Here is a 27,921-nt window from a genome sequence, read left to right as displayed (position 1 = left end):
CACTTTTAAGTGGCATGTCTTACAACAAGAAAAACTAAGAGACACAGTTCTATCACAAATGTTACAGTCTACTTAATTGTAAATGAAATGATGCAGGTAAGCACAGTCAAAAAGGCCCACTTAAGTCTCTTTACATCTCACTTAGGAGTAAAAGCTAAGCTTTAAGCTTGACAGAAATGGTGATTTAACTTATACCAAGATATTTATTTATGGATATGAAAATATTGTAATCGAAACATTTTCCATATAACCCAGCCCTAAATTGACTAAGATATTTACTTGCTTCATACTACACAACTATATACACACAACAAACATACAGCAGTGCAAAATGTCAATTAATCAATTTTTCTGTTAAGATGACGATTTTGAGTAAAACATGGATAACAATTCATGTCACGCAGAAGTGATATCACAATTTCAACTCATTGATCTTGAGCTATTACATTTTTTTTCTGTGCATTAGTAATTTGTAGTCATTTATGAAGATAAAAAAACAATAAGATCATAACAGAAATTTGATGCAATCAAGTTCCAAAAGCTTTGAAAACAGACATTTCAGTGTATTTCTCCTGCCATACAGGACACAAGGACCACATCAGAAAAAGCAAAAAAAGAGCTAGCATGGGTGAGTCAATATTGGACTTACACTTGGCAGAAACAAAGTACAGAATTAATGATAGTATCATTCCATGCTGGATGTGTGAAATGGGATATCAAATACCAGATATGGAATAAAAGATCCTCAAAGGAACTATTAAAAACTTGGAGAACATTATCACTGACCTGACATGATGCCCTCTTTCTTCAAAAGACTACATGTTTGGACCAGTATGTAATGCACGTGTTGAGTAATGTTCCTGGCCCCTTTAACAAACCCCTTGAATGAAACCCCTCCATTCAACAACTGATGGTCAGCATTGGTTGAGAAAGAGGGAGGGTTGTCTTTTTGTTCACAGCCCTAATGAGAGTTCGCATTTGTTGTTTACTCTGGGTAGAAAACAGTGAACACACAAGAAGTCTATACTGTGAGTTCTTTATTGTTTTTTACTTTCTGTTACTAGATTCTGTGATTTTGTAATAATCTCAAAAGCCAAAAAGTAGAGGATTATCAAATTTAGTTTGTTTAAATATAATCATGTAAAATATATAATCTACTCGCTTTTTAAGAAGCCAGAAACTACTGGGGACATAGGGTTATTTTGAACTACAGAGTGAATTTGTGAATGTTATTACCTGGACTATTTCTGATTGAATCCACGACTAAGAAATGTATTCATTATATTTCATTCACATTTCAGCTTTTAACTGAGAAGATGATGCTGTTACCTTTAGTCTTAACACTCTGCCTGATGGCTCCTAATGGCTACAGTCAACTTCAAGGTCGTACTGGTTCCAAAAGAGATTCTGGATTACCAGGTCTTCCAGGTCTTCCCGGGGTTTATGGAGATTTTGGTCTCCTTGGAATTCCAGGTCCTCCAGGTCCCAGAGGACAACCTGGGCCGACAGGTCCTCCTGGTGTTAAAGGAGATCGTGGTTTCCCAGGTGTCCCTGGAGCTCAAGGTTCTCCTGGTTTTCCAGGTCAGAAAGGAGATATTGGTCAACAAGGTCCACCAGGTCGACCGGGTCCACCAGGTCGACCAGGTGAACAAGGTCGACTAGGTCCACCAGGTGAACAAGGTCCACCAGGTCGACCAGGTCAAGAAGGTCCACCAGGACGACCAGGTGGGTGTTGACATCACAGTTTGTTCTACCATCATGTAATTAACTTCAGTGCCAGCTGATATCATCTGCTATTTTACCTTTTAAGCAACAGACAAGTTATCTATGGGTACATCAGAGTGCTGGGGAACATTTCCTATTTTAATTGATTAAAGATGGCGCTGTTCTCACAGACAAAAAACAAACAAAATAAAAAACAAACATGTGGCAAAATATACCCAAGTATAGCCTATGTGTGGTGAAATGCCAACGTATTTGCAATTTAGTTTTCAATAAAATTTTGTCTAGGTTTTATCTAAAACTAAGAGAAAATAAATTAAGAAAACACAAGTACTAAAATTTGATTAAAATAAATTAAAAATTCAATACAATACAGCAGCAGTTTCACTCTGTAACACTTTTGAACAACCAGAGAGGACTGAGTGTCTCTGTAATCAAGTCCCAAAAGCTTTGAAAACAGACATTTCAGGGTATTTTTCCTGCCATACAGGATATCCAGGTGCACCAGGAATTCCTGGACCACCCGGACCATCTGGATATTGTAAGGAAATATGTAGATAAGGTAATATACACTCTAGCCACTTTATTAGGTACACCTGTCCAACTGCTCGTTAACAAAAATTTCTAATCAGCCATCACATGGCAGCAACTCAATGCATTTAGGCATGTAGACATGGTCAAGACGATCTGCTGCAGTTCCAACCAAGCATCAGATTGAGAACTGCTAAACTACTGGAATGTTCACGCACAACGCATCTCTAGGGTTTACAAAGAATGGTCTGAAAAAGAGAAAATATCCAGGGAGCGGCAGTTCTGTGGGCACAAATGCCTTCTTGATGCCAGAGGTCAGAGGAGAATGGCCAGACCAGTTCGAGCTGATAAAAAGGCAACAGTAACTCAAATATCACAACCGAGGTATGCAAAAGAGCATCTATGAACGCACAACACGTCAAACCTTGAGGCAGATGGGCTACAGCAGCAGAAGACCACACCGGGTGCCACTCCTGTCAGCTAAGAACAGGAAACTAGAAGCTACAATTCGCACAGGCTCACCATAATTGGACAATAGAAGATTGGAAAAATGTTGCCTGGTCTGATCTAGATCTAAGTCTAGATTTCTGCTGCGACATTTGGATGGTAGGGTCAGAATTTGGCGTCAACAACATGAAAGCACTAACGAGTGTACTGCTGAGCTGTGAACACTGAACGGTGAACCATAAATGAGTTTACTGCTGCCGCAGCCTGAACTGTGACCGATAACTGATGAACGAGTGTACTGCAGCCGCAGTGTGGGGGATATTTTCTTGTCACACTTTGGGCGCATTAGTACCAATTGAGCATTGCGTCAACGCCACAGCCTACCTGAGTATTGTTTCTGACCATGTCCATCCCTTTATGACCACAGTGTACCCATCTTCTGATGGCTGCTTCCAGCAGGAAAACACTCATGTCATAAAGTGCAAATCATCTCAGACTGGTTTCTTGAACATGACAATGAGTTCACTGTACTCAAAAGATTCACATTAAGGATGTGCAGCCGACAAATCTGCAGCATCTGTGTGATGCTATCATGATAATATGGACCAAAATTTCTAAGGAATGTTTCCAGTAACTTGTTGAATCTATGCTACGAAGGATTAAGGCAGTTCTGAAGGCAAAATGGGTCCAACCCAGTACTTGTAAGGTGTACCTAATAAAGTGGACAGTGAGTGTATATTTACAAAACAATTTTGCACACTATTTTGCATAGTATTGTTCCTCTGTCACTGTACCCACCTTTGCTGTTATATAGTCCTGCTTTCTGTTACTCACTGCCTTCTGATACATCTGTAACTACAGATGCCTGGACCTCATAACCTCATGACCTCAAAAACTGCATTAACCTTTCATTTATTTTAATAGTGCATGTTCTAGCTTGGAGAGCAGGGGGCAGCCTGTTCAGGCCGAATATACAGAAGGCTAATTCACACCACCCTAGACTCAGTCAGACTGAAAAAAGAAATTTAAACTTTTAAAATCTGCAGATACCTGATGTACAAAAACAGGAACTATAGTTTGTTTCCTGTCTGGTAACTGAATGTTGTCTGTTTGGTTTAGGTTCCCATAGGCCAGACGCCAGCGCCATAACAGACAGAATTTCTAAATTTGAGCTGGGTAAGTGTCCCTTTCAAAAACTACATTCAGTCATTGTTGTGATGTGCACACATTGTATTTACACATATCTACACCAACTGACTCAAGCATTTATGGAAAGTGAAATTTCAAAATACAGGTATACTCAAAAAAGTGTGTATGTAAAAACTACTGTATATGCTAGAAGCGTATTTAATGACTCACAAGCTGAATTTAGTTGTTCTTCCACAACAGAAAATAATGTCTGAACTTGTAAAATACTTAAAAATCATCAGAATTACAGTACATCCATCCTAATGATGTGTTTTAGCACATACACGACAAGAAGCTGAGTCTGCTTAATAATTAATAATGTAAAGAAGAATCCACACACTGTGTGATGATAAGTGCACAGTCACGTAAATGTACACTGCTCACCTAGCGTGATCATGAGCCAAATAAAGTGATTAAGAATGATATTTTACTGAACAAAAAGAATTTCAAATAAAATATAAAAAGAGTCAAGCATCTTGAACAACAATGTCTTCTCCTTTTCAGCTATAAACTATGACTTTGTCAGGAAAGTTGGTCAGAAATACTTTGTGTCCTATAAGAAGAGAGACTCCTTCTCCAAGGCCGTTGAGTTCTGTTCACAACAAGGATTAGAGCTGGCTCTACCCCAGAATGAGGAGGAGAACAAGAAACTAACTGAAGTGTTTGGGGATGTTTACAAAACAGTCTGGATCAACGTCAACAATAAAAAAGCAGACGGAAACTTTGAGGTCGATATGAATAACCGACCTCTGACCTTTACCAAATGGGCAGAAGGGCATCCGGACACAACGATCCAGGATACAGCCTGCAGCATGCTGTCAGAAAATGGGGTCTGGCAACTGACAAGCGAATGTTTCCTGAATGCTTTCATAGTTTGTCAGATATAAAGAAAGCCTTATATGCCATGCAAGTATTGCCATAAAGATTCTCAAACTCTTGTCACACACCTGATCCTAAAGTTTGTTTCTGTTTAAATAAGCGCTGCATAACTGAATTAACTGTAGATTAGTAGAAATTAAATGGTAGAAATAATGTATTTTTGCAAACGGACAGAGATTTTAAATTGCTTAAGTTTAATAAAAACAAACAAATAAATTTCAGCAATATTAACTATTAGAAAAGTGTTTCATACTTTATTAGATGACTGACAGAACTAATAATTGGCATGTCAATTGGTCCAAAATTAGCTTTTGCTATATGTGTGCATATATGTGTACTGTGTTAAGAATTTGTGTAAATTTGACTCAAAAAGAACTAACTCTATAGAAGCAATAAGAACTACTAGCAAAACAGCATTTATTTAACAACACAAAGTTGAGATTTTGCTGATATTTTCAAAATCATCTTTTAGTTGTGTACTAAATGCTAGATTGCTATATTGATATAACTAAAAAAAACAAAAATGTCTAAGATATTTTGGCTTAAAATTGTGAGATGTACACTTGTCTTTCCAGTCCAGTGACCGGAAGACGGCTGGAGACCTGCAGGGTGCCCGACACTACGGCTCCACAGCACTCCATCTTAATATTGCGGCAACAATTGTGTTTTCCATCCCGGTCCTCATAATTATTATTACAGTTAATGCGCTGTTACCGCCTACAATGAGAGATACAGATATAGATGTACCCCCTGTAGCCACTACGGCTACAGGGGGTAAATGTAAACTAACATTGAAGTTGACTGCTGCTTTAAGTGGTGATACTTGTGCTTTTTGCTCTTGGCATCATTTTACCTCATCAACAAGTGAAATACATAATATTAATGTTATAAAAGTCCTATAGGGCTCACCTATGTTCTCTTCACTGCTGTCTGACATCAAACCAATTCAATTCACATCACCTATGTTACCAGTGTCTTTGTAATTTCCATTTGATGAAAAATTTATTCAATCTAATATTCATTTTTGTTATTCTTCTTCTGAAACCATTTCTTGAAATTTTGTGCTTATGGCTTTTGGCAATCATTTCTACAACTACAGTGTTACATGTTCACTGAGTTACCACACACTGTATAGAACTTTGTTTGAGAAAATAAAATCAATAAATCAAATGCCAATCCTACATTAGTTTTTCTTTTAAAACTGGTCTTAAGGGACACTACTGTTTTTAGAAACTTACTTTGGGCCTTCCAGTGGTCCAGTGGATACTGTGTCATCAAAATGCTGGAGATTACATTTCTGACCAAGGGACTTGAATGTGATAAACCTCTTTCTCCTTTCTCACATTTCCTGTCTTTCCACATTGACCTTTACTATGAGATAGAGGCAAAATGGTGGAAAAGAACAGACGTTCTAACCCTGAAAGTAACGTCAAAGGAAGATAACATTAAGTGAGACATTTAAGTCCCCCCACAAGACCACATCATCTGGTCCATCTGCTTGATTGTCGACATCAACCCCTGCTTCCTTGGACTGGCTGCTCTCATCCACTCCTATGATTTTCAACTATCATGTTTTGCTCTTTGCCTTCTTTAACAGAACGAAGAGAGAATTCTAATTTCAACTTTATCTTTCAACATACCAGAACATGTGAATGCTTTAGTGGCGAATTTGTCAGGCTATAAAATTGCACTTACAACATGTTTTCTGTCTCATTAATCTTGCACTTGTGTCAGCAGCAGATTAGTTGAGCTTTCTTTGGTAAATCCTGACACACTTGCAAAGTCATAAAATGCTTTTAAGCAAGACTTGGTTACTTTTTCTAGTTTTCTAAATATGTGATATGAAGATCTAAGCCGAGAAAAAAAAGCAATAACTTGAAACTGGAGGCTGTGCAACTTTGTTCCTAAAAACACAAAAGCATAAATGAAGGTGATAAAACTTATTTTAGATGAATTTAATCTTAAAATAATAAACTTAACAAAAACTAAACCTGACCTAAAGTGTGTTTTTCTAGTACTAAAAATGATAATACAGCTGAAATCTGACGATCTGATGACTAAAGCAGTTAATCCATTAATAAGATAGATCCAATTTAAGCCAGTTTCTTCTGTGTGGCTCACACATTGGGTATCTCAAAACAACCCATGAAAAAACGAAAAAAAAAAAAAAAAAAAAGTCAATTGTAGATCAACTGACTTGACTAGTCTTTGTTTTGGTGAACAGTGACTTATTTAAATGTAAAGTGCCTGGAGATTACTTCTGTTGTGATTTGGCGCTGTATGAATAAACTGAATCTAAATTAATTTGCATTGTTCAATACATTATTATAAATTAAGGTGTTTCTGGGCTTTTACTTAGCTACTACTGGTTTATTAATATTTGTTAATTTATTTTTAACTGCTGCTCAGGAGTAGAAGGTTCTCCTGGATATCGTGGATTTCCTGGACCTCGTGGACCTACTGGACTACCTGGATCTGTTCTAATGTGTAAAGGAGGTAAATAATGTTTGAATGATAAACGTACATCACTGAATGAATTGAGTAACTCTCTATGTCATTTACATATTACTACTTATAATGCAGAGAGAAGTGTAACTTTTATGCTGCATTGGGATATTCAACACTACTTGCTAGACAAAGGGTTTAACCTGCACAAGAGATGAACACCTTTGTAATGCTTTTGTTTGCAGATTTAGTGTTCCACCTTATGAGATGTGATTCAACTCATTAGACTTTTAAGGGAAAGAGTAAGAAAAGTTGTTAAAATTCTTCTAGTTGAGAATGGAAGTGAAAAGAGGATAATAAAAGATCTGAACCTGAAAATGGATGGGGTATTCTGATTTATTGTAGTTTTGGATCCCACAGGTTCTATTAGTCGGGAACTTGAAACCTTAAAGCTGACCATCGCTAAATTAGACCTTGGTAAGCAAGCATTTCTTTTAACATCAATAGTTGTGCTCTGTTCTTAAATACAGCGTTCACCAAAACCATAATAGCATCTTAGTGTTTTTTTTTTTTGTAATTTAAATCAACTACTAACACTATCATAGTATATGAAGCTCATTTTCTGTTCACTCTCTGCAGTGGCACATCTGCTTCAGAATTACTGAAGTTTTTCTTCCAATTACGTGCCACCATCTTCAACTTTCCTTTCAATTTCTCTGTGAGAGTCTTGTTTATGTACACAGTCCTTTTATGTGTACTGGCAGGGTATTTAACTACACTATATAGAAACAACTACTGTATAACACAATTATTATTTTAATTTATCAATTAAACAATGAAGGTACAAACAAATCTGCGGTTTAAGAACACGTTATGAATTTGGTGTAAATTTTTCAGACGACTTCTCTTAAAAACAAAGTTAAGAATGAACTTAGGATATTGATGAATGAAGCCTTATGATATTTTACTTTTAGAGGAAGGAATACGCTCTACAACAACAGAGTTCTAGGATTATGGAAAAAAATGTGTTTCAAATGTAATTCTGATTTTCTACACGTTTTCTTTTTTTCCAGTTATAAGCTACGACTTTGTCAGGAGGGTTGGTCAGAGATATTTTGTGTCCTACAAGAAAGAAGGCAGTTTCTCAAAGGCTGTCGAGTTCTGCTCCCAACAAGGCCTAGAGCTGGCTTTGCCACAGAACGAAGAGGAGAACACTGTATTGACTCAAGTGTTTGATAAAGATGTGAAAAAGGGCCTGGATCAATGTCAACCATAATAAAGCAGAGGGGGATTTTAAGGCTGACATGAAAAGCAAACCACTGAGCTTTAGACATGTCGATCCAGAATACAGGCTGCACCTTGCTATTAGAAAATGGCATGTGGGAGGTGACACATGAATGTTCTGTGAATGCGTCTATCATTTGTCAGACATAGAGCGGTTTCCCTTGTCAAGTGTCCTAAACCTGATGTTGGGATAAAGATTGTATAACTGTCTTTAACTGAGTCATACTTATGCATTATTCACTTTGTATTCATCAGTGTGTGTGTAGTTTCACTCTACATATTTTTCTAAGACATATTTGAGTACTGTTTCCCTAAAAAACTATCAATATGTTATGTTCAATTTCACTTAAGGCTGGGTGATAAAACGATAAAGATATCTAATTGTAAAACAAGATTTCTTCAATAGAACTTTTAGGCGCATTTCATCCATATTTTGACAAGAAACAGCCAATGATAAAAGCTGGACATGTTACAGCCACTTCAGGTTAGGTTGACCTGCACAGCACAGACTGCAGTATCAGCCTGAGTCTGAGAAATTCAGTAGTATGAAGATACTCTGGATAATTGAAGTCCAACAATTAGCCGTACAGTGCAAACTGTGCCAAAGCCGGGTTTCTACAAGGACAGGTAATACCATTAATAAGCACACAAAAAACAAGACTTTACAGGTTGGTGGTTCCCATTAAACAACCAGTGTTTTGTTCAATAGTAATTTGTAGTCATTTATGAAAATATAAAAAAACAATATGACCATTACAGAAATTCGATTCTCTGCTAAACATTAACTTAAACCTCTAGTCTGCTTCTTAATTATACACTATGCACTCTGCATGTGCCTGTGAGTAAATGAATAAGGACTTCTTCTGGACAAATAGTGATCACAGATAAAAAAAAAGCTATCAGCATTTGTGTCTCCAATTGTTGCTAGTAAATCAGAGATTGTTTCCATATCTGATCCATGTAATACAGTCCTGTAATTTGTTGATACAACCTTTTACAAAGAAAAAGGTAGAACTTTGATGCACCGATGAAAACATGATAGAATTATTCAAGCATGGTTAGGTAAGCACCATGCTGTCAAATGTGACGACTACTGTGTGATGACAAGCCTCTATGATGCTGAGCAGTTATTATACTTGGCTGTTCATCACGTACAGTAAATATTTCATATAACTCACATTAAACTATTGATCTTACATATTTGTGTTTGTGTGTGTATTCAATAAATACATAAGTTAAATATGTTAGTTTGATAGTTTTAGAGCTGTTGGTAGGTCTATATTTCAGTGTTGAAGTCACTATCAATCAAAGCCATGAGGTGGCACTAATCAGCCACTCCTCATGCACTTGTAGCACTCTTGAACAACCACAGTTCATGCAGTTCAGCCAATTATGTGGAGTACTTATGAAATACTGATAATAAAAAATGTAATATTGAATAACATACTTAAACGCTAACGTGACCTATGCTTTGCACAATATTACATTTGAAATTTGTTAACTTCCATTATTCCCATCTAACAATACTTAACATTATCAAGACTAAGTAATAGGTATTAAACAAAAATGCTCTACAACTTTTAGGCATCACAGAAGAACAAATACTATATGAGACCAAATGTGCTTTATTTACAGTGGATCAGATAATAGCTTTAATCTTTGCTGTGGCTTGGTCTTGTATGTCCATGGCACAATTGATGATGTTAAAGACTTTAATGAAGCAAATTCCTATATCCTGATGGTATTTTGATGCCAGATGTTATGTGCATGTCAGATTTCTTCTTGGCAAGAATTTGAGGGAACATATAATTAATTATTAATTAAAAAATTGTGTCCTTGAAACATGTCTGATTTGGTTACAGATAAATTGTGTTTGCACCAGGAGGATTTTTTTTTTTCACAGGTTTTTGCAGTATTTTCACTGTACAGATGACTTACAGGCTAATATTAAGAACAGGAAATCACCTGACTATTTTTTTTACTTTTGGTTGATCTTCCTCATAATGCTTTTCTAAAAGTATTCACATCTTTAAATTATGTTTCTCTAGTCTGGTGTTGTGCGTCTAAGCCACTTCTTCATAAAAAATATAGGCCATAGATTAAACAGACTTTCTTCACACAGGACAATATCTAAAAATCACTCGTTCTCCACATTTTAGAACAATTTTGACAAAAGATCATTTGCATGGCTATGAGAAGCCTATATAGTCAAATCACAAAACTTTCCTGTACAACCTTCCTGACTTGGTTCTACATTTGAGTGTGCAGTGTATAAAGGGACTCACCATTAACACATACTCATTCTGATAACAGACAAAATAACACATAAAAGCAGCCATGATATAATTAACCAAGATATTAAATAAATACATACATAAATGCTACATTGTGACATCACGGGGCGAAATATCTTAAAGCAAATAAGAGACACCAGTGTGGCCATGCACACTTATTTTTAAAAACAACCTAACTAGTTCAGCAGTAAGTTCAGCATACTACAGTACCAGCTAACTGGGGTACTATCTTTGAGTGATGCTGCTTCCAAATATAACTATTAATTTCCCAACACTTGTCTTGGTACACAGAACTTCCTGAGTTCTTGTTTTTCTGCACACGTTTTCATAGATAAGAGAAGCAGATCTGCATTTTGAGGTTCAGCCGAGTCATTGCATAAAATTAAAAGTCTGAGTTAAAACTTCTTCTCCATTTCACACCTTTCTCCACTCCAAACTTGGTTGAGACGACAGCTATGAATTCTCCACAACTCCCCGCCGAGTCTGTGCCATTGCAGATGGAGAGGTATGATCGGGCTCCTGCACAGCCTGGAGGACCAACAATGACTCAGTATACTGTTGTGAACGTCAACACGGAGCCACCAAAGGACCACATCATCTGGTCCCTCTGCTGTTTCGTCTACTCAAACCCTTTCTGCCTTGGACTGGCAGCACTTATCTTTTCTATCAAGGCAAGTTAAGAATTGCTGGGTTGCTGGTCAGTTAAATCATTTAAGTACCAATCTGCTTTTATCCCTATATTCTAAAAATAATAAAATAATTGATTAAATTTAATAAAAACAAACAAATGTATTTCAGCAATATTAACTATTAGAAAAGTGTTTCATACTTTATTAGATGACTGACAGGACTAATAATTGGCATGTCAGTTGGTCCAAGTTCAGCTTTTGCTCCACTGTTTTCCCAGTGCTTTGGGATCCCGTCTCTGAACATATATATATATATATATATATATATATATATATAGTATTTCTCAGTTAAGAATTTGTGTAAATTTGGATTAAAAAAGAACAAAATCTATAGAAGCAATAAGAACTACTAGCAAAACAGCATTTATTTAACAACACAAAGTTCAGATTTTGCTGATATTTTCAAAATCATCTTTTAGTTGTGTACTAAATGCTAGATTTCTATATTGATATAACTGAATAGAAATACAAAAAACAAAAATGTCTAAGATATTTTGGCTTAAAATTGTGAGATGTTCACTTGTCTTTCCAGTCCAGAGACCGGAAGACGGCTGGAGACCTGGAGGGTGCCCGACACTACGGCTCCACAGCACTGCATCTTAATATCGCGGCAACAATTGTGTTTTCCATCGTGGTTACTATAACGATTATTACAGTTACTGTTGTGTCTGTTACCGCCTACAATGAGATATACAGATATAGACACCACCATGGCTACAGGGGGTAAATGTAAACTAACATTGAAGTTGCCTGCTGCTTTGCGTGGTGATACTTGTTCTTCTCTGCTTTTTGCTCTTGGCATCATTTTACCTCATCAACAAGTGAAATATATAATATTAATGTTATAAAAGTCCTATAGGGCTCACCTATGTTCTCTTCACTGCTGTCTGACATCAAACCAATTAAATTCACATCACCTATGTTACCAGTGTCTTTGTAAGTTCCATTTGATGAAAAATTAATTCAATTATTCAATCTAATATTCATTTTTGTTATTCTTCTTCTGAAACCATTTCTTGAAATTTTGTGCTTATGGCTTTTGGCAATAATTTCTACAACTACAGTGTTACATGTTCACTGAGTTACCACACACTGTATAGAACTTTGTTTGAGAAAATAAAATCAATAAATCAAATGCCAATCCTACATTAGTTTTTCTTTTAAAACTGGTCTTAAGGGACACTACTGTTTTTAGAAACTTACTTTGGGCCTTCCAGTGGTCCAGTGGCTACTGTGTCATTAAAATGCTGGAGATTACATTTCTGACCAAGGGACTTGAATGTGATAAACCTCTTTCTCCTTTCTCACATTTCCTGTCTTTCCACATTGACCTTTACTATGAGATAGAGGCAAAATGGTGGAAAAGAACAGACGTTCTAACCCTGAAAGTAACGTCAAAGGAAGTTAACACTAAGTGAGACATTTAAGTCCCCCCACAAGACCACATCATCTGGTCCATCTGCCGGATTGTCGACATCAACCCCTGCTTCCTTGGACTGGCTGCTCTCATCCACTCCTATGATTTTCAACTATCATGTTTTGCTCTTTGCCCTCTTTAACAGAACGAAGAGAGAATTCTATTTTCAACTTTATCTTTCAACATACCAGAACATGTGAATGCTTTAGTGGCGAATTTGTCAGGCTATAAAATTGCTCCTACAACATGTTTTCTGTCTCATTAATCTTGCACTTGTGTCAGCAGCAGATTAGTTGAGCTTTCTTTGGTAAATCCTGACACACATGCAAAGTCATAAAATGCTTTTAAGCAAGACTTGGTTACTTTTTCTAGTTTTCTAAATATGTGATATGAAGATCTAAGCCGAGAAAAAAAAGCAATAGCTTGAAACTGGAGGCTGTGCAACTTTGTTCCTAAAAACAAAAAAGCATAAATGAAGATGATAAAACTTATTTTAGATGAATTTAATCTTAAAATAATAAACTTAACAAAAACTAAACCTGACCTAAAGTGTGTTTTTCTATCATTTTATGTTACCAGGATGGTAACAATTCAGGTGAGGCTTCAACTGCTCTCACTACACACCATGACATCCATTACAAACTGAAATGTGCATAAGTCATTTTGACTATAATTAAAACAGAGTAGAGTATAAAGGGACACTCAACTAACACCTACTTATTCCATGTGTAATCCGTGTTTTCCACTGAAGTTTTGCTTCCAGCTGTTTGTAGAATTATTTCCTTGGAGTTGATTAAATACCTGTAGCCATCTCTCAGTAAAATGATCCATATAAACATCTCCAAAATAAGAGCTTTTGTATACGTTAATGCAGGTGCTACAAAAGTAATAATGTCATTAACTGTTCATGATTATCAATTGTCCCTGGCACAAAGTCAGAAGTGGTTAGAATGCAGAACTTTCAGAACTTGAAAGTTAACAGTGTCAGGCCTTTACAACCAGAGACTTCTCATCAGATTACTGCAGATGATGAAAGACCTCCATTTTGCAATGTTGCATTAAGAAATGTTCTTTTTGAACAATTCTATCACATGATTTGGCACAAAGTGGTAAAGTATCACCCGTCTTTGCCTGAAAAAATGTAACCTTCATCATGCCAGGTTTACATGTTTACAATTTTTGATCTTTTTAATTTTAGAAAATAATTTGTCATCAGGGTAACACAGGTTTGAGATATCAAAATGTTATGTTACAAAATTGGAATTTGAAAGATATGTGTATGGACCAGGCTCAGAAGGTCCTCTGGCTCCTGAAAACAACATCAAAGCTACAGTACAGGGGTGTTTAAAACAGACATATTCCCTAAAGGGTATTTCCTTTTCCTTCAGGTGTCATTTTTCTCTTCTGCTATTTCTGATTCATTTCTAGGCACAACTCTCCTGTCAACTAAATTCCACCAGAGGCCAGCAGAACAAAATAATATACTATGGTTGCAAATAACTGGCACCAAACTGATAGAGACAGCAGACTGGTCTGTAGTAAGAGCAGTAGCCTGTAGAGTTATTTTCTTAGCTCATTAAGTAACACTGTAATAGCATTTTCTCTTTTCAATCTTCAATCAATCTTTTAAGGGATGGCAGCCTCTAATCATTGAATTCACAGAATTAACTGAAAAAGTGTATACCATTTACACATTAAAACTTATAATGTAAAAAACGGTAACTAAGCATGGGGAAATTTGACACTACTTGCTAGACAAAGGCGTAAACACGTGCAAACGCCCTTTTTATAGAGGTTGACATGATTTAGATCGGGCTCACAGAAAGACACTGCAGAATAGTCCAACTGTATTATATAGTGGATTTAAAGTGTTGAAATAAAAACATATAGAAAGCAAACCTACCAGTGATTAACTAAGACTTAAGATTTATTTTACAACAGCTTAGAACATGTCTGGCCATAGCGATACTTCCTGCAGCTTTAGAACACTGTTGGTTAAAAAGAGGGAGGGTTATCTTCTTGTTTACAGCCCAAATGAGAGTTTGCATCCGTTGTTTACCCTGGGTAGAACACTTCATCTAAGGCTGTACATTGGTCACTTTAGTTTGGAAGTACTGAAGAAACTGTGCACCCACAAGAAGTCTATACAGTGAGTTATTTTCTCTTTATCACTTTGTGTTACTAGACTGTTTGAAACTGTTTAAATTTAACTTGTGTAAAATGTGATTTTGTTTTTTTAAACAAGCTGGGAAATACCTGAGAAATGTAGTAAGGCGAGAATGCTATCAGCTTGAATATGAATGTTAATGTGAACTACTCAGTGAATGTTATTAGCGGGACTATTTCTACTTCAGCCCATAACTAAAAGATGTAGTAATTATATTTTACTCCCATTTTAGAACTGAGAAGATGATGCTGTTACTTTTTGTCTTCTGCGTGATGGCTCCTTTTGGCCACAATCAACTCCAAGGTCCAAGAGGAGAACGTGGCTTTCCAGGTCCTCCTGGACCAACAGGAGATCCAGGTCCGCCTGGTCCACCAGGTGGGTGTTAACATCACAGTTATGTCACAGTTTTTACCCCATCCAGTACTTTGCTCAATATTATGAAATGTTATTGTTAGAGCTCAAACTAGAACTTCTTAAAAACATTAAACATACAGTTATGTTCAAAATAATAGCAGTACAATGTGACTAACCACAATAATCCAGGTTTTTAGTATATTTTTTTATTGCTACATGGCAAACAAGTTACCAGTAGGTGCAGTAGATTATCAGAAAATAAACAAGACCCAGCATTCATGATATGCACGCTCTTAAGGCTGTGAAATTGGGCGATTGGTTGAAAGGGAGGGTGGGGGGGTGGGGTTAAAAAAAATAGTAGTGTGGCATTCAATCAGTGAGGTCATCGATTTTGTGAAAAAACAGGTGTGAATCAGGTGGCCCCTATTTAAGGATGAAGTCAGTCAAAAGTTGATTGGAGAGAGGAAAACCTATAAAGAGGTGCAAAACATTTATTTAAAAAATAATTATAGGCTGTTCAGCTAAAATGATCTCCAATGCCTTAAAATGGAGAGCAAAACCAGAGAGACGTGGAAGAAAACAGAAGACAACCATCAAAATGGACCAAAGAATAACCAGAATGGCAAAGGCTCGGCCAATGATCAGCTCCAGGATGATGAAAGACAGTCTGGAGTTACCTGTAAGTACTGTGACAGTTAGAAGACGTCTGTGTGAAGCTAATCTATTTTCAGGATTCCCCCGCAATGTCCCATTGTTAAAAAAAGGCATGTGCAGAAGAGCTTACAATTTGCCAAAGAACACATCAACTGGCCTAAAGAGAAATGGAGGAACATTTTGTGGACTGATGAGAGTACAATTTTTTGGGTCCAAGGGCCACAGACAGTATGTGAGACGACCCCCAAACTCTGAATTCAAGCCACAGTACACAGTGAAGACAGTGAAGCATGGTGGTGCAAGCATGATCATATGGGCATGTTTCTCCTACTATGGTGTTGGGCCTATTTATCGCATACAGTACCAGGGATCATGGATCAGTTTGCATATTTCAGAATACTTGAAGAGGTCATGTTGCCTTATGCTGAAGAAGACATGCACTTGAAATGGTTGTTTCAACAAGACAATGACCCCAAACACACTAGTAAACGAGCAAAGTCTTGGTTCCACACCAACAAAATTAATGTTATGGAGTGGCCGGACTAATCCCCGGACCTTAATCTAATCGAGAACGTGTGGGGGGATATCGAAAAGGCTGTTTCCGAAGCAAAACCAAGAAATGTAAATAAATTGTGGAATGTTTTTAAAGAATCATGGAGTGGAATAACAGCTGAAAGGTGACACAAGGTGATTGACTCCATGCCACACAGATGTGAAGCAGTTATAAAAAACTGTGGTCATACATCTAAATATTAGTTTAGTGATTCACAGGATTGCTAAATCCTAGAAACAAAAACGTTTGTACCAAATAGTCTTGAATTTGTACAGTCAACATCAGACACTACTTTTTTTTTTTTTTTAACACCCCCATCCTCCATTTCAACTAATTGCCCGATTTCACAGCCTTAAGAGCGTGCATATCATGAACTCTGGGTCTTGTTTGTTTTCTGAGAATCTACTGAACCTACTGGTAACTTGTTTGCCATGTAGCAATAAAAAATATACTAAAAACCTGGATTATTCTGGTTAGTCACATTGTACTGTTATTATTCTGAACATAACTGTACATGCAGCAGATGAGAAATCTGATTTCTCCTCTATCTTGAACCGGGTTTGGAAGCATGGCTCATAGATTTTTACTGTGCAGAGACAAAAGAGATCGCTTGTTGACTGCTCTTTTTTGATACATATGTCAGAGGAGGTGACTGACAGCACTCTGAGAACGAGACACAGCACTCCTTTTATACACCACAAAAGTCTGAATTCATAAATACTGATGGTGAAATGGTGAATGGTGACTTATTTAAATGTAAAGTGCCTGGAGATTAATTTTGTTGTGATTTGGCACTGTATAAATAAACTGAATTGAAATTAAATTGCATTGTACCTCAATACATTTTTTATAAATGAATGTGTTTCTGGGCTTTTACTTACCTACTACTGGTTTATTAATATTGGTTAATTTATTTTTAACTGCTGCTCTGGAGTAGGTTCTCCTGGATATCGTGGATTTCCTGGACCTCGTGGACCTACTGGACTACCAGGATCAGTTCTAATGTGTAAAGGAGGTGAATAATGTTTAAATGAGGAACATACATCACTGAATGAATTGAGTAACTCTGTATGTTACTGTAACTCATTTAAATATTACAACTTGTAGTGAAGAAAGAAGTGTAACTTTTAATCTGCATGGGGATATCTGACACTACTTGCTAGACAAAGGGTTTAACCTGCACAAGAGATGAACACCTTTGTAATGCTTTTGTTTGCAGATTTAGTGTTCCACCTTATGAGATATGATTCAACTCATTAGACTTCTAAGGGAAAGAGTAAGAAAAGTTGTTAAAATTCTTCTAGTTGAGAATGGAAGTGAAAAGAGGATAATAAAAGATCTGAAGCTGAATATGTATGGGGTATTCTGATTTTTTGTAGTTTTGGATCCCACAGGTTCTATTAGTCGGGACGTTGAAACCTTAAAGCTGACCATCGCTAAATTAGACCTTGGTAAGCAAGCATTTCTTTTAACATCAATAGTTGTGCTCTGTTCTTAAATACAGCGTTCACCAAAACCATAATAGCATCTTGTTTTTTTTGTAATTTAAATCCACTACTGACACTACCACGGTATATGAAGCTAATATTCTGTTCACTCTCTGCAGTGGTACATCTATTTCAGAATTACTGTTTTAATTACAGGTTTTCTTCCAATTGCATTTTGGCGTTCCATTTTTCAGATGACTTCTCTTAATGACAAAGTTAAGAATGAACTTAGGAAGATATTGATGAATGAAGCCAAATTATATTTTACTTTTAGAGGAAGGAATACGCTCAACAATAGAGTTCTAGGTTTATGGAAAAAATGTGTTTCAAATGTATTTCTGATTTTCTGCATGTATTCTTTTTTTCCAGTTATAAGCTACGACTTTGTCAGGAGGGTTGGTCACAAATATTTTGTGTCCTACAAGAAAGAAGGCAGTTTCTCTAAGGCTGTCGAGTTTTGCTCCCAACAAGGCCTAGAGCTGGCTTTGCCACAGAACGAAGACGAGAACACTGTATTGACTCAAGTGTTCGATAAAGATGTCAAAAGGGCCTGGATCAATGTCAACAATAATAAAGCCGAGGGGGATTTTAAGGCTGACATGAAAAACAAACCACTGAGCTTTACCAAATGGGCAGAAGGGCAGCCAGACACATCGTTCCAGAATACAGGCTGCACCTTGCTATTAGAAAATGGCATGTGGGAGGTGACACAAGAATGTTCTGTGAATGCGTGTATTGTTTGTCAAACATAGAGCGATATTCCTTGCCAAGTGTCCTAAACCTGATGTTGGGATAATGATTGTATAACTGTCTTTAACTGAATCATACTTATGTATTATTCACTTTGTATTCATCAGTGTGTGTAGTTTCAATGAACATTTAGGCTGGGTGATAAAACGATAAAGATATCTATCACAAAACAGGTTTCTTAAATAGAACTTTTAGACTCATTTCATCCATATTTTGACAAGAAAAGCCAGTGATAAAAGCTGGACAAGTTACAGCCACTTCAGGTTAGGTAGACGTTCACAGCACAGACTGCAGTATTAGTACAAGTATTAAATATAAGTATTAAACAAAAATGCTGTAAAACTTGCAGGATTCACCAAAGAACAAACACTATATACAGTGTCAAGTTTTTCATGGTTTTCTGCATTAATTTCTCATAAAATGTGACTGATCTTAATCTAAGTCACAACAATAGAAACACACAGTCTGTTGAAAATAATAGTACACAAACATATGTTTTCATGTTTTTATGCAACATAACATGTAAACATTCCCATCTGGCATGGGCCAGATAATTGCTTAATTTTTATATATTTTAGCAAACATATAACCCAGTCTCCTCACAGTAGATTAGTTTTCTATTAACCTAATATACAGCCTACTTTATCTGCATGATGGGAGTGACCTGTGTGTTCTTTCTGGTATCTAACGCCAAGTCCGGCTGCTTGGACCATTGTCCTGGGGAGATTTTGTTGAGCAAACAACCATAAAAAAAAGGTACTACATCACAACACAGTGCGCTGTATTCAGCATATCTGTATTGTCAAACTGTTCAGCAGGGCACAGTGTGGGGCCTAATTGCCATTTGAGCATGACAAATCTTTGCTAAAAAATTCAATTTAAGTAAAAATAAAAAATGTACAATTTAGTGAATGGGTGATACAAAACAAAGCTTTACCATTTTAGCTCACTTCCACTGCTGTCGTATTACTACAGGAAGCAGCTGTCTTCAGCTGACACAGATTTACAATCCCACAGTACACAACTGCTCAGCACGAAACAGCAGACAGACACAAGGACCACAGCAAAAAAAGAGCAAGCGTGGGTGAATCAATATTGGACTTACACTTGGCAGAAACAAGACTCAGACTTAATGATAGCATTCCATGCTGGATGTGTGAAATGGGATATCAAATACCAGATACGGAATAAAACATCATCAAAGGAACTATGAAAACGGAGATCATTCTCACTGACCTGACATGATTCCCTCTTTCTACAAAAAAACTACATGTTTTAAACAGTATGTAATGCACATGTTAAGTAATGTTTCTGGCCCCTTGAACAAACCCCTAGAATGAAACCCCTCCTTTCTAAAACTGATGGTCAGCATTGGTTGAGAAAGAGGGAGGGTTGTCTTTTTGTTCACAGCCCAAATGATAGTTTGCATCTGTTGTTTACTCTGGGTAGAAAACAGTGAACACACAAGAAGTCTATACTGTGAGTTCTTTATTGTTTATTACTTTCTGTTACTAGATTCTGTAATTTTGTGATAATCTCAAAAGCCAAAAAGTAGAGGATTATCAAATTTAGTTTGTTTAAATGTAATCATGCTAAATATGTAATCTACTCGCTTTTTAAGAAGCCAGGAACTACTGGGGACATAGGGTTATTTTGAACTACTGACTCAATGTGTGAATGTTATTACCTGGACTATTTTTGATTCAATCCATAACTAAGAAATGTATTAATTATATTTCATTCACATTTCAGTTTGAACTGAGAAGATGATGCTGTTACTTTTAGTCTTAACACTCTGCATGATGGCTCCTAATGGCTACAGTCAACTTCAAGGTCTTCCTGGACCCAAAGGAGATCCTGGATTACCAGGTCCTCCTGGTATTAAAGGAGAACGTGGTTTCCCTGGAAGTCCAGGTGCTCCAGGTCTCAATGGAAAGCCTGGGCAGACAGGTTTTCCTGGTGCTAAAGGAGATCCTGGAGTTCCAGGTTCTCCTGGACCTCCAGGTGTCCCTGGAGTTCAAGGTTCTCCTGGTTTTTCAGGTCAGAAAGGAGATATTGGTCAACAAGGTCCACCAGGTCGACCAGGTGGGTGTTGACATCACAGTTTGTTCTATCATCAGGGAATTAACGTTAGAGCCAGCTGATATCATCTGCCATTTGACCTTTTAAGCAACAAACAAGTAATCTATGGGTGCACCAGAGTGCTGGGGAAAATTTTCTCTTTTATTTTTCTAATTGATTAAAGATGGCGCTGTTCTCACAGATAAAAAACAAATTTAATACAAAACAAACATGTGGCAAAATATACCCAGGTATAGCCTATGTGTGGTGAAATGCCAACATCTTTTTTTTTTTAGATTTTAATCTAAAACTAAGAGAAAATCAATTAAGAAAATACAAGTACTAAAATATGACTGAAACACATTAGAAATTTTCTGGAGATGCTGACTAAAACTAAAAATTCCAGTCAGGGCTTCAATACAGCAGCAGTTTCATTCTGTGACACTTTTGAACAATCAGAGAGGGTGGCAGTGTCTCTGCAATCAAGTTCCAAAAGCTTTGAGAACAGACATGTCTGAAAAATGTTTTTTATCAAGGTGCACCAGGAATTCTTGGACCACCCGGACCATCTGGATATTGTGAGGAAATTTGTAGACAAGGTATATATATTTACAATATTTACAAAACAATTTTGTACACTATTTTGCATAGTATTGTTCCTCTGTCACTGTACCGACCTTTGCTATTATACTGTATAGTCCTGCTTTCTTCCACTCTCTGCCCTCTGATACATCTTTAATCACACAGGGGCCTGGACCTCATAACCTCATGACCTCAGAAACTGCACTAATTATTACTCACTATTTATTTTAATAGTGCATGTTCCAGCTTGAAGAGCAGGGGGCAGCCTGTTCAGGCCGAATATACAGAAGGCTAATTCACACCACCCTAGACTCAGTCAGACTAAAGGAAGAAATTTAAACTTTTAAAATCTGCAGATATCTGATGTACAAAAACAGGAACTACAATTTGTTGCCTGCTTGGTCACTGAATGTTGTCCGTTTGGTTTAGGTTCCCATAGGCCAGACGCCAACGCCATAACAGACAGAATTTCTAAATTTGAGCTGGGTAAGTGTCCCTTTTCAAAAACTACATTCAGTCATTGTTGTGATGTGCACACATTGTATTTACACATATCTACACCAACTGACTCAAGCTTTTATGTAAATAGCCTTGTGAAGGTGAAATTTCAAAATACAGGTATACTAAAAAAAGTGTGTATGTAAAAACTACTGTATATGCTAGAAGCGTATTTAATGACTCACAAGCTGAATTTAGTTGTTCTTCCACAACAGAAAATAATGTCTGAACTTTTAAAATACTTAAAGATTTCATCAGAATTACAGTACATCCATCCTAATGATGTGTTTGAGCAAATACACAACAAGAAGCTGAGTCTGCTTAATAATTAATAATGTAAAGAAGAATCCACACACTGTTCATTCAATTTCTATCCCTTCACATTACAAAGCAGATGTAAGATACATGATGTAAGATACATGATACATGTGACAGTGCACAGTCACATGTACACTGCTCACCTAGCACATGAGCCAAATAAAGTGATTAAGATTGCTATTTTACTGAACAACAAATAAAATATAAAAAGAGTCAAGCAGCTTGAACAACAATGTCTTCTCTTTTTCAGCTATAAACTATGACTTTGTCAGGAAAGTTGGTCAGAAATACTTTGTGTCCTATAAGAAGAGAGACTCCTTCTCCAAGGCCGTTGAGTTCTGTTCACAACAAGGATTAGAGCTGGCTCTACCCCAGAATGAGGAGGAGAACAAGAAACTAACTGAAGTGTTTGGGGATGTTTACAAAACAGTCTGGATCAACGTCAACAATAAAAAAGCAGACGGAAACTTTGAGGTTGATATGAAGAACCGACCTCTGACCTTTACCAAATGGGCAGAAGGGCATCCGGACACATCGATCCAGGATACAGCCTGCACCATGCTGTCAGAAAATGGGGCCTGGCAACTGACAAGCGAATGTTTCCTAAATGCTTTCATAGTTTGTCAGATATAAAGAAAGCCTTATATGCCTTGCAAGTATTGCCATAAAGATTCTCAAACTCTTGTCACACACCTGATCCTAAAGTTTGTTTCTGTTTAAATAAGCGCTGCATAACTGAATTAACTGTAGATTAGTAGAAATTAAATGGTAGAAATAATGTATTTTTGCAGATGGATAGAGATTTTAAAAAAACAAATTACCTTTAGAAACATTTGCTACTAGATGTAATAGTTTGTTTCCCACAACTTGTTTCTTGTAATGTATCTTAGCCTAAAAAAAAGTATATATAACAGAGAGAATACTCTGAATCCTGTCACTACTTCACAAGAAGATGTATAAAAGTATATAACACAATAAAGCACAGAGCAGCAACGGGGTCTTGTTTCATTCTTGAAGGAGAAAAGAAAAATTAAGACAGTAAATGGAAATTGTCTGACAGCTTTGACGTAGACACTCTTCAGTAGTTCAATCAAAACATTGCCAAACAAAGCTACTGTGATAACTGGCATCATAGATTTACCAGAATTAAGCACAAGTCTTGCCACATTGAATCAGTGAGTCAGTTACTGTGAAACCAAATATGACGTGTAAAGAATAAAACACACAGAATATCATCAAGTTCAAGTTTTCTATTTTCTCAGTCATGCTATGTCAATCGTGTCAATCATACACTACATGCTCCCAATAATGTAGGGATTGATTTCATTGATTTTACACGCTATATTAAAAGTAAATTTCAGTCCTAAATTGAGTCAGCATTCCCTAACTTCACGTGACTTTTAATCTTGGAAAGGCTTAGTAACTAATGAAAAGTTATATTGCTTAAGTTTATCAGCAATGTTAACAAAACACTAAAATATTTAAGCTAGTTAATAATTGTAAACTATTTAAAATAACCTTGAAAATGTGACTTCATCTCCAGAGAGCCCAAAGGACCACATCATCTGGTCCCTCCGCTGTTTCGTCTACTCAAACCCTTTCTGCCTTGGACTGGCAGCTCTTATCTTTTCTATCAAGGCAAGTTAAGAGTTGCTGGGTTCCTGGTCAGTTAAATCATTCAAGTACCAATCTGCTTTTTTTCCTATATTGTATAAAATAATAAAATAATTGCTTAAGTTTAATAAAAACAAACAAATAAATTTCAGCAATATTAACTATGGGCTGTGTGCTTTCTGCACATGTAATTCTTGCATTTCAGACAAGATGTTTTATTTACTGTCCTTTCTGGAGGGACAGACCTGGCATCTCTTCTGTTTCTGTAGACCTGTATCCACAGGATGCATTGCAGATTGGATGGATGACACAAACTTGACTTTTTCAATTACAGAATTGTAATTGAAAAGTATTGGCCTTCCATTCTCTTCCTTCCAAAGACATGCGGTTGCTTTTCTCCTTCGACCTGTATACTCCAGCTAAAACCAGAATTCCTAAATAAGCATGCAAGTCAGTCTGATCCATTGGCTTCCATTTCTCTTGAAATACACGCCTCCCCTCCAAGTTACTAATGACAAGTATAATCTTTGCTATTGGTTGCGATATGAAAAGCTGAAACGCAGATTGAATGTCATCAACACGTGTGACGTCAAATGTTGTTGGAACAGGAGTCATTTTGATAACATTGGAAGTTGACAGTCTGCCTCGGCTTAGGTGTCGTGATGTTGAACATTTTATACCATCTTTAGATGTTTATGTCCCCTCTGTGGATGATGATTGTTGCAGTCCTTGGTTTTCATCTGATGTAGAGATGGCAGCAGACTCCTCTTCTGAATCCTCATCGTAGGAAAATTAGCATCCAGTGTCATCAAAAACATCGTCCTCTGGCTCTGAACAATCCTCTGGCTCTGAAATTTCTTGTTCTTCATCACTATTCCAGCTAAAAATCAGTGATAAAGCTTCTTCAGCTGTAAACCTTCTGGAGCTCATTTTTGGTGTGCTTCTCGAAGACATGACATGAGAACAGTGACAAGGACAAAGGCAAGAAAGCTTGTCCCGTACACAAACCTGGGTCTGTGGGTCTGAATGTTTATTCAGAGGCTTTTTAAAACTAACTATATCTCAGGACCCCAGATGAGGAAAAGTCATAAAATTTCATTAAGATAAAATAAAGATAAACAGTACTTTGGTCAACAAAAAAACTGAAAAGGGTCAAATTGACCCTTAACATAATATAAAGGTTAAGAATTTGTGTAAATTTGACTCAAAAAGAACCAACTCTATAGAAGCAATAAGAACTACTAGCAAAACAGCATTTATTTAACAACACAAAGTTGAGATTTTGCTGATATTTTCAAAATCATCTTTTAGTTGTGTACTAAATGCTAGATTGCTATATTCTTCTTCTTCTTCTTCTCTTTCGGCTTTTCCCATCAGGGGTCGCCACAGCGAATCATCCTTTTCCACCTCACTCTATCATGAACATCTTCTACCCTAACACTAGCCAACCTCATGTCCTCTGTTATAACATCCATATATCTCCTCTTTGGCCATCCTCTTGTCCTCCTGCCTGGCAGATCCATCTCCAACATCCTTCTACCAATATACTCACTATCCCTCCTCTGAACATGTCCAAACCACCTCAGTCTGGCCTCTCTGACTTTGTCGCTAACACAGGCAACGCGAGCCGTCCCTCTGATGTGCTCGTTCCTTATTCTGTCTAACCTGGTCACTCCTAAGGAGAACCTCAACATCTTCATCTCTGCTACCTCCATCTCAGCCTCTTGTCTCTTTCTCACTGCTACCGTCTCTAACCCATAGAGCAGAGCTGGTCTCACCACTGTCTTGTACACCTTTCCTTTGAGTCTTGCTGACACTCTTCTGTCACACAACACTCCTGACACTTTCCTCCACCCGCTCCAACCTGCCTGCACTCGCCTCTTCACCTCTTTTCCACACTCTCCATCACACTGAACTGTTGACCCCAAGTACTTAAACTGCTGCACCTTCTTCACCTCAGCCCCCTGTAACCTAACGCTTCTACCTTGATCCCTCTCGTTCAGACACATGTATTCTGTCTTACTACGACTGACCTTCATGCCTCTTCTTTCCAGAGCAAACCTCCACCTCTCCAGCTGTTCCTCCACCTGCTCTCTACTCTCACTGCAAATCACAATGTCATCCGCAAACATCATTGTCCAGGGAGATTCCTGTCTGACCTCATCTGTCAGCCTGTCCATCAGCATAGCAAACAAGAAGGGACTCAAAGCTGGTCCTTGATGTAGTCCCACCTCCACCTTGAACTCCTCTGTCTGACCTACAGCACATCTCACCACCGTCATACTTCTCTCATACATGTCCTGAACTACTCTGACGTACTTCTCTGCCACTCCCGACGACCTCATACAGTACCACAGCTCCTCCCTCGGCACCCTGTCATACGCCTTCTCTAAATCTACAAAGACACAATGCAGTTCCTTCTGACCATCTCTGTACTTTTCCATCAACATTCTCAAAGCAAAAATGGCATCAGTGGTGCTCTTACGGGGCATGAAACCATACTGCTGCTCACAAATCTCCACCTTCTTCCTAAGCCTGGCTTCCACTACTCCTTCCCACAGCTTCATTGTGTGGCTCATCAACTTTATTCCTCTGTAGTTGCTGCAGTTCTGCGTGTCACCCTTGTTCTTAAAGATCGGAACCAGAACACTTCTCCTCCATTCCTCAGGCATCTTCTCACTCTCTAGAATCCTATTAAACAAACTGGTTAAAAACTCCACTGCTGTCTCTCCTAAGCACTTCCACACCTCCACAGGTACGTCATCAGGACCAACAGCCTTTCCACTCTTCATCCTTTTCAGAGCCTTCCTAACCTCATCCTTTCCAATCTCTGCTATTTCCTGCTCCACAACATCCACATCTTCCTCCCTTCTTTCCCTGTCATTTTCCTCGTTCATCAGCTCCTCAAAATATTCCTTCCATCTTTTCTGCACACTCTCCTGGGTTGTTAGCACCTTTCCATCTCTGTCCTTAATCACCCTTACCTGTTGCACATCCTTCCCATCTCTATCTCTCTGTCTGGCTAGCCTGTACAAGTCCTTCTCTCCTTCCTTTGTGTCTAACCTGTCATACAGCTCATCGTAAGCTTTCTGTTTGGCCTTTGCCACCTCCCTCTTCACTCTACGCTGCGCTTCCTTGTACTCCTGTCTACTTTCCTCAGTCCTTTCTACATTCCACTTCCTTCTAGCTAACCTCTTCCTCTGGACACATTCCTGTACTTCCTCATTCCACCACCAAGTGTCTTTACCTTCTTTCCTCTTTCCAGATGACACACCTAGCACCTTCCTACCTGTTTCCCTGATAACCTCTGCTGTAGTTTCCCAGTCATCTGGAAGCTCATCCTGACCACCCAGAACCTGTCTCAACTTCTGTCTGCATTCCTCACAAGTTTCTTCATTCTTTAACTTCCACCACTTGGTCTTCTTTTCTGTCTTCCCTCTCTTCTTCTTCCTGACCTCCAGAGTCATCTTACACACCACCATGCGGTGCTGTCTGGCTACACTCTCTCCTACCACCACTTTGCAGTCACTAACCTCTCTCAAATGACCTCGTCTACATAGGATGTAGTCCACCTGCGTACTCCTACCTCCACTTCTGTATGTCACTCTATGTTCCTCTCGCTTCTGGAAGTAAGTGTTGACTACAGCCATTTCCATCCTCTTAGCAAAGTCCACCACCATCTGTCCTTCCAGATTCCTTTCCTTCACACCAAACCTGCCCATCACCTCCTCATCACCTCTGTTGCCCTCACCAACATGCCCATTGAAGTCTGCTCCAACAACTACTCTCTCTCCTCTGGGGATACTCTCATCAAACTCACTCCAGAATCTCTCCTTCTCTTCTAACTCACAGCCAACCTGTGGAGCATACCCACTGACTACATTCATCATCACCCCTTCAATTTCTAGCTTTATGCTCATCACCCTGTCTGAGACTCTTTTCACCTCTAGAACCTTGTTCACAAACTCCGCCTTCAGGATCACTCCT

General features: G+C 37.8%; 4 protein-coding genes and 1 pseudogene across 4 annotated transcripts; all 5 read left to right on the top strand.

Annotated features, from left to right (window-relative positions):
- Positions 1 to 989: 989 nt before the first annotated feature.
- Positions 990 to 5,276, top strand: LOC113166101 (pulmonary surfactant-associated protein D-like). Its single transcript, XM_026366064.1, has 4 exons — positions 990 to 1,028; positions 1,302 to 1,725; positions 3,820 to 3,876; positions 4,393 to 5,276. The coding sequence occupies exons 2-4, from the start codon at positions 1,317 to 1,319 to the stop codon at positions 4,773 to 4,775; spliced, it is 849 nt and encodes a 282-aa protein (XP_026221849.1). The 5' UTR covers positions 990 to 1,028; positions 1,302 to 1,316; the 3' UTR covers positions 4,776 to 5,276.
- Positions 5,277 to 6,156: 880 nt separating this feature from the next.
- LOC113165709 lies at positions 6,157 to 8,646 on the top strand (annotated as a pseudogene).
- Positions 8,647 to 11,158: 2,512 nt separating this feature from the next.
- LOC113166111 (dispanin subfamily A member 2b-like) lies at positions 11,159 to 12,638 on the top strand. The gene is made up of 2 exons (XM_026366074.2): positions 11,159 to 11,461; positions 12,012 to 12,638. Exons 1-2 carry the CDS (start codon positions 11,246 to 11,248, stop codon positions 12,204 to 12,206), a joined length of 411 nt encoding a protein of 136 aa, XP_026221859.1. The 5' UTR covers positions 11,159 to 11,245; the 3' UTR covers positions 12,207 to 12,638.
- A 2,350-nt stretch (positions 12,639 to 14,988) lies between these two features.
- On the top strand, positions 14,989 to 18,863 carry LOC113165708 (mannose-binding protein C-like). Its single transcript, XM_033326020.1, has 5 exons — positions 14,989 to 15,045; positions 15,296 to 15,438; positions 17,562 to 17,639; positions 18,019 to 18,075; positions 18,481 to 18,863. The coding sequence occupies exons 2-5, from the start codon at positions 15,306 to 15,308 to the stop codon at positions 18,861 to 18,863; spliced, it is 651 nt and encodes a 216-aa protein (XP_033181911.1). The 5' UTR covers positions 14,989 to 15,045; positions 15,296 to 15,305.
- A 1,395-nt stretch (positions 18,864 to 20,258) lies between these two features.
- LOC117152865 (pulmonary surfactant-associated protein D-like) lies at positions 20,259 to 23,314 on the top strand. Its single transcript, XM_033326016.1, has 5 exons — positions 20,259 to 20,340; positions 20,614 to 20,946; positions 21,459 to 21,521; positions 21,934 to 21,990; positions 22,571 to 23,314. The coding sequence occupies exons 2-5, from the start codon at positions 20,628 to 20,630 to the stop codon at positions 22,951 to 22,953; spliced, it is 822 nt and encodes a 273-aa protein (XP_033181907.1). The 5' UTR covers positions 20,259 to 20,340; positions 20,614 to 20,627; the 3' UTR covers positions 22,954 to 23,314.
- Positions 23,315 to 27,921: the final 4,607 nt, after the last annotated feature.

This window comes from Anabas testudineus, chromosome 6, assembly GCF_900324465.2.
Source record: "Anabas testudineus chromosome 6, fAnaTes1.2, whole genome shotgun sequence".
Taxonomy (NCBI): Eukaryota; Metazoa; Chordata; class Actinopteri; order Anabantiformes; family Anabantidae; genus Anabas; species Anabas testudineus.
Note: the sequence above shows the minus strand (reverse complement) of the source record. Positions and strands in the feature narration are given on the sequence as shown.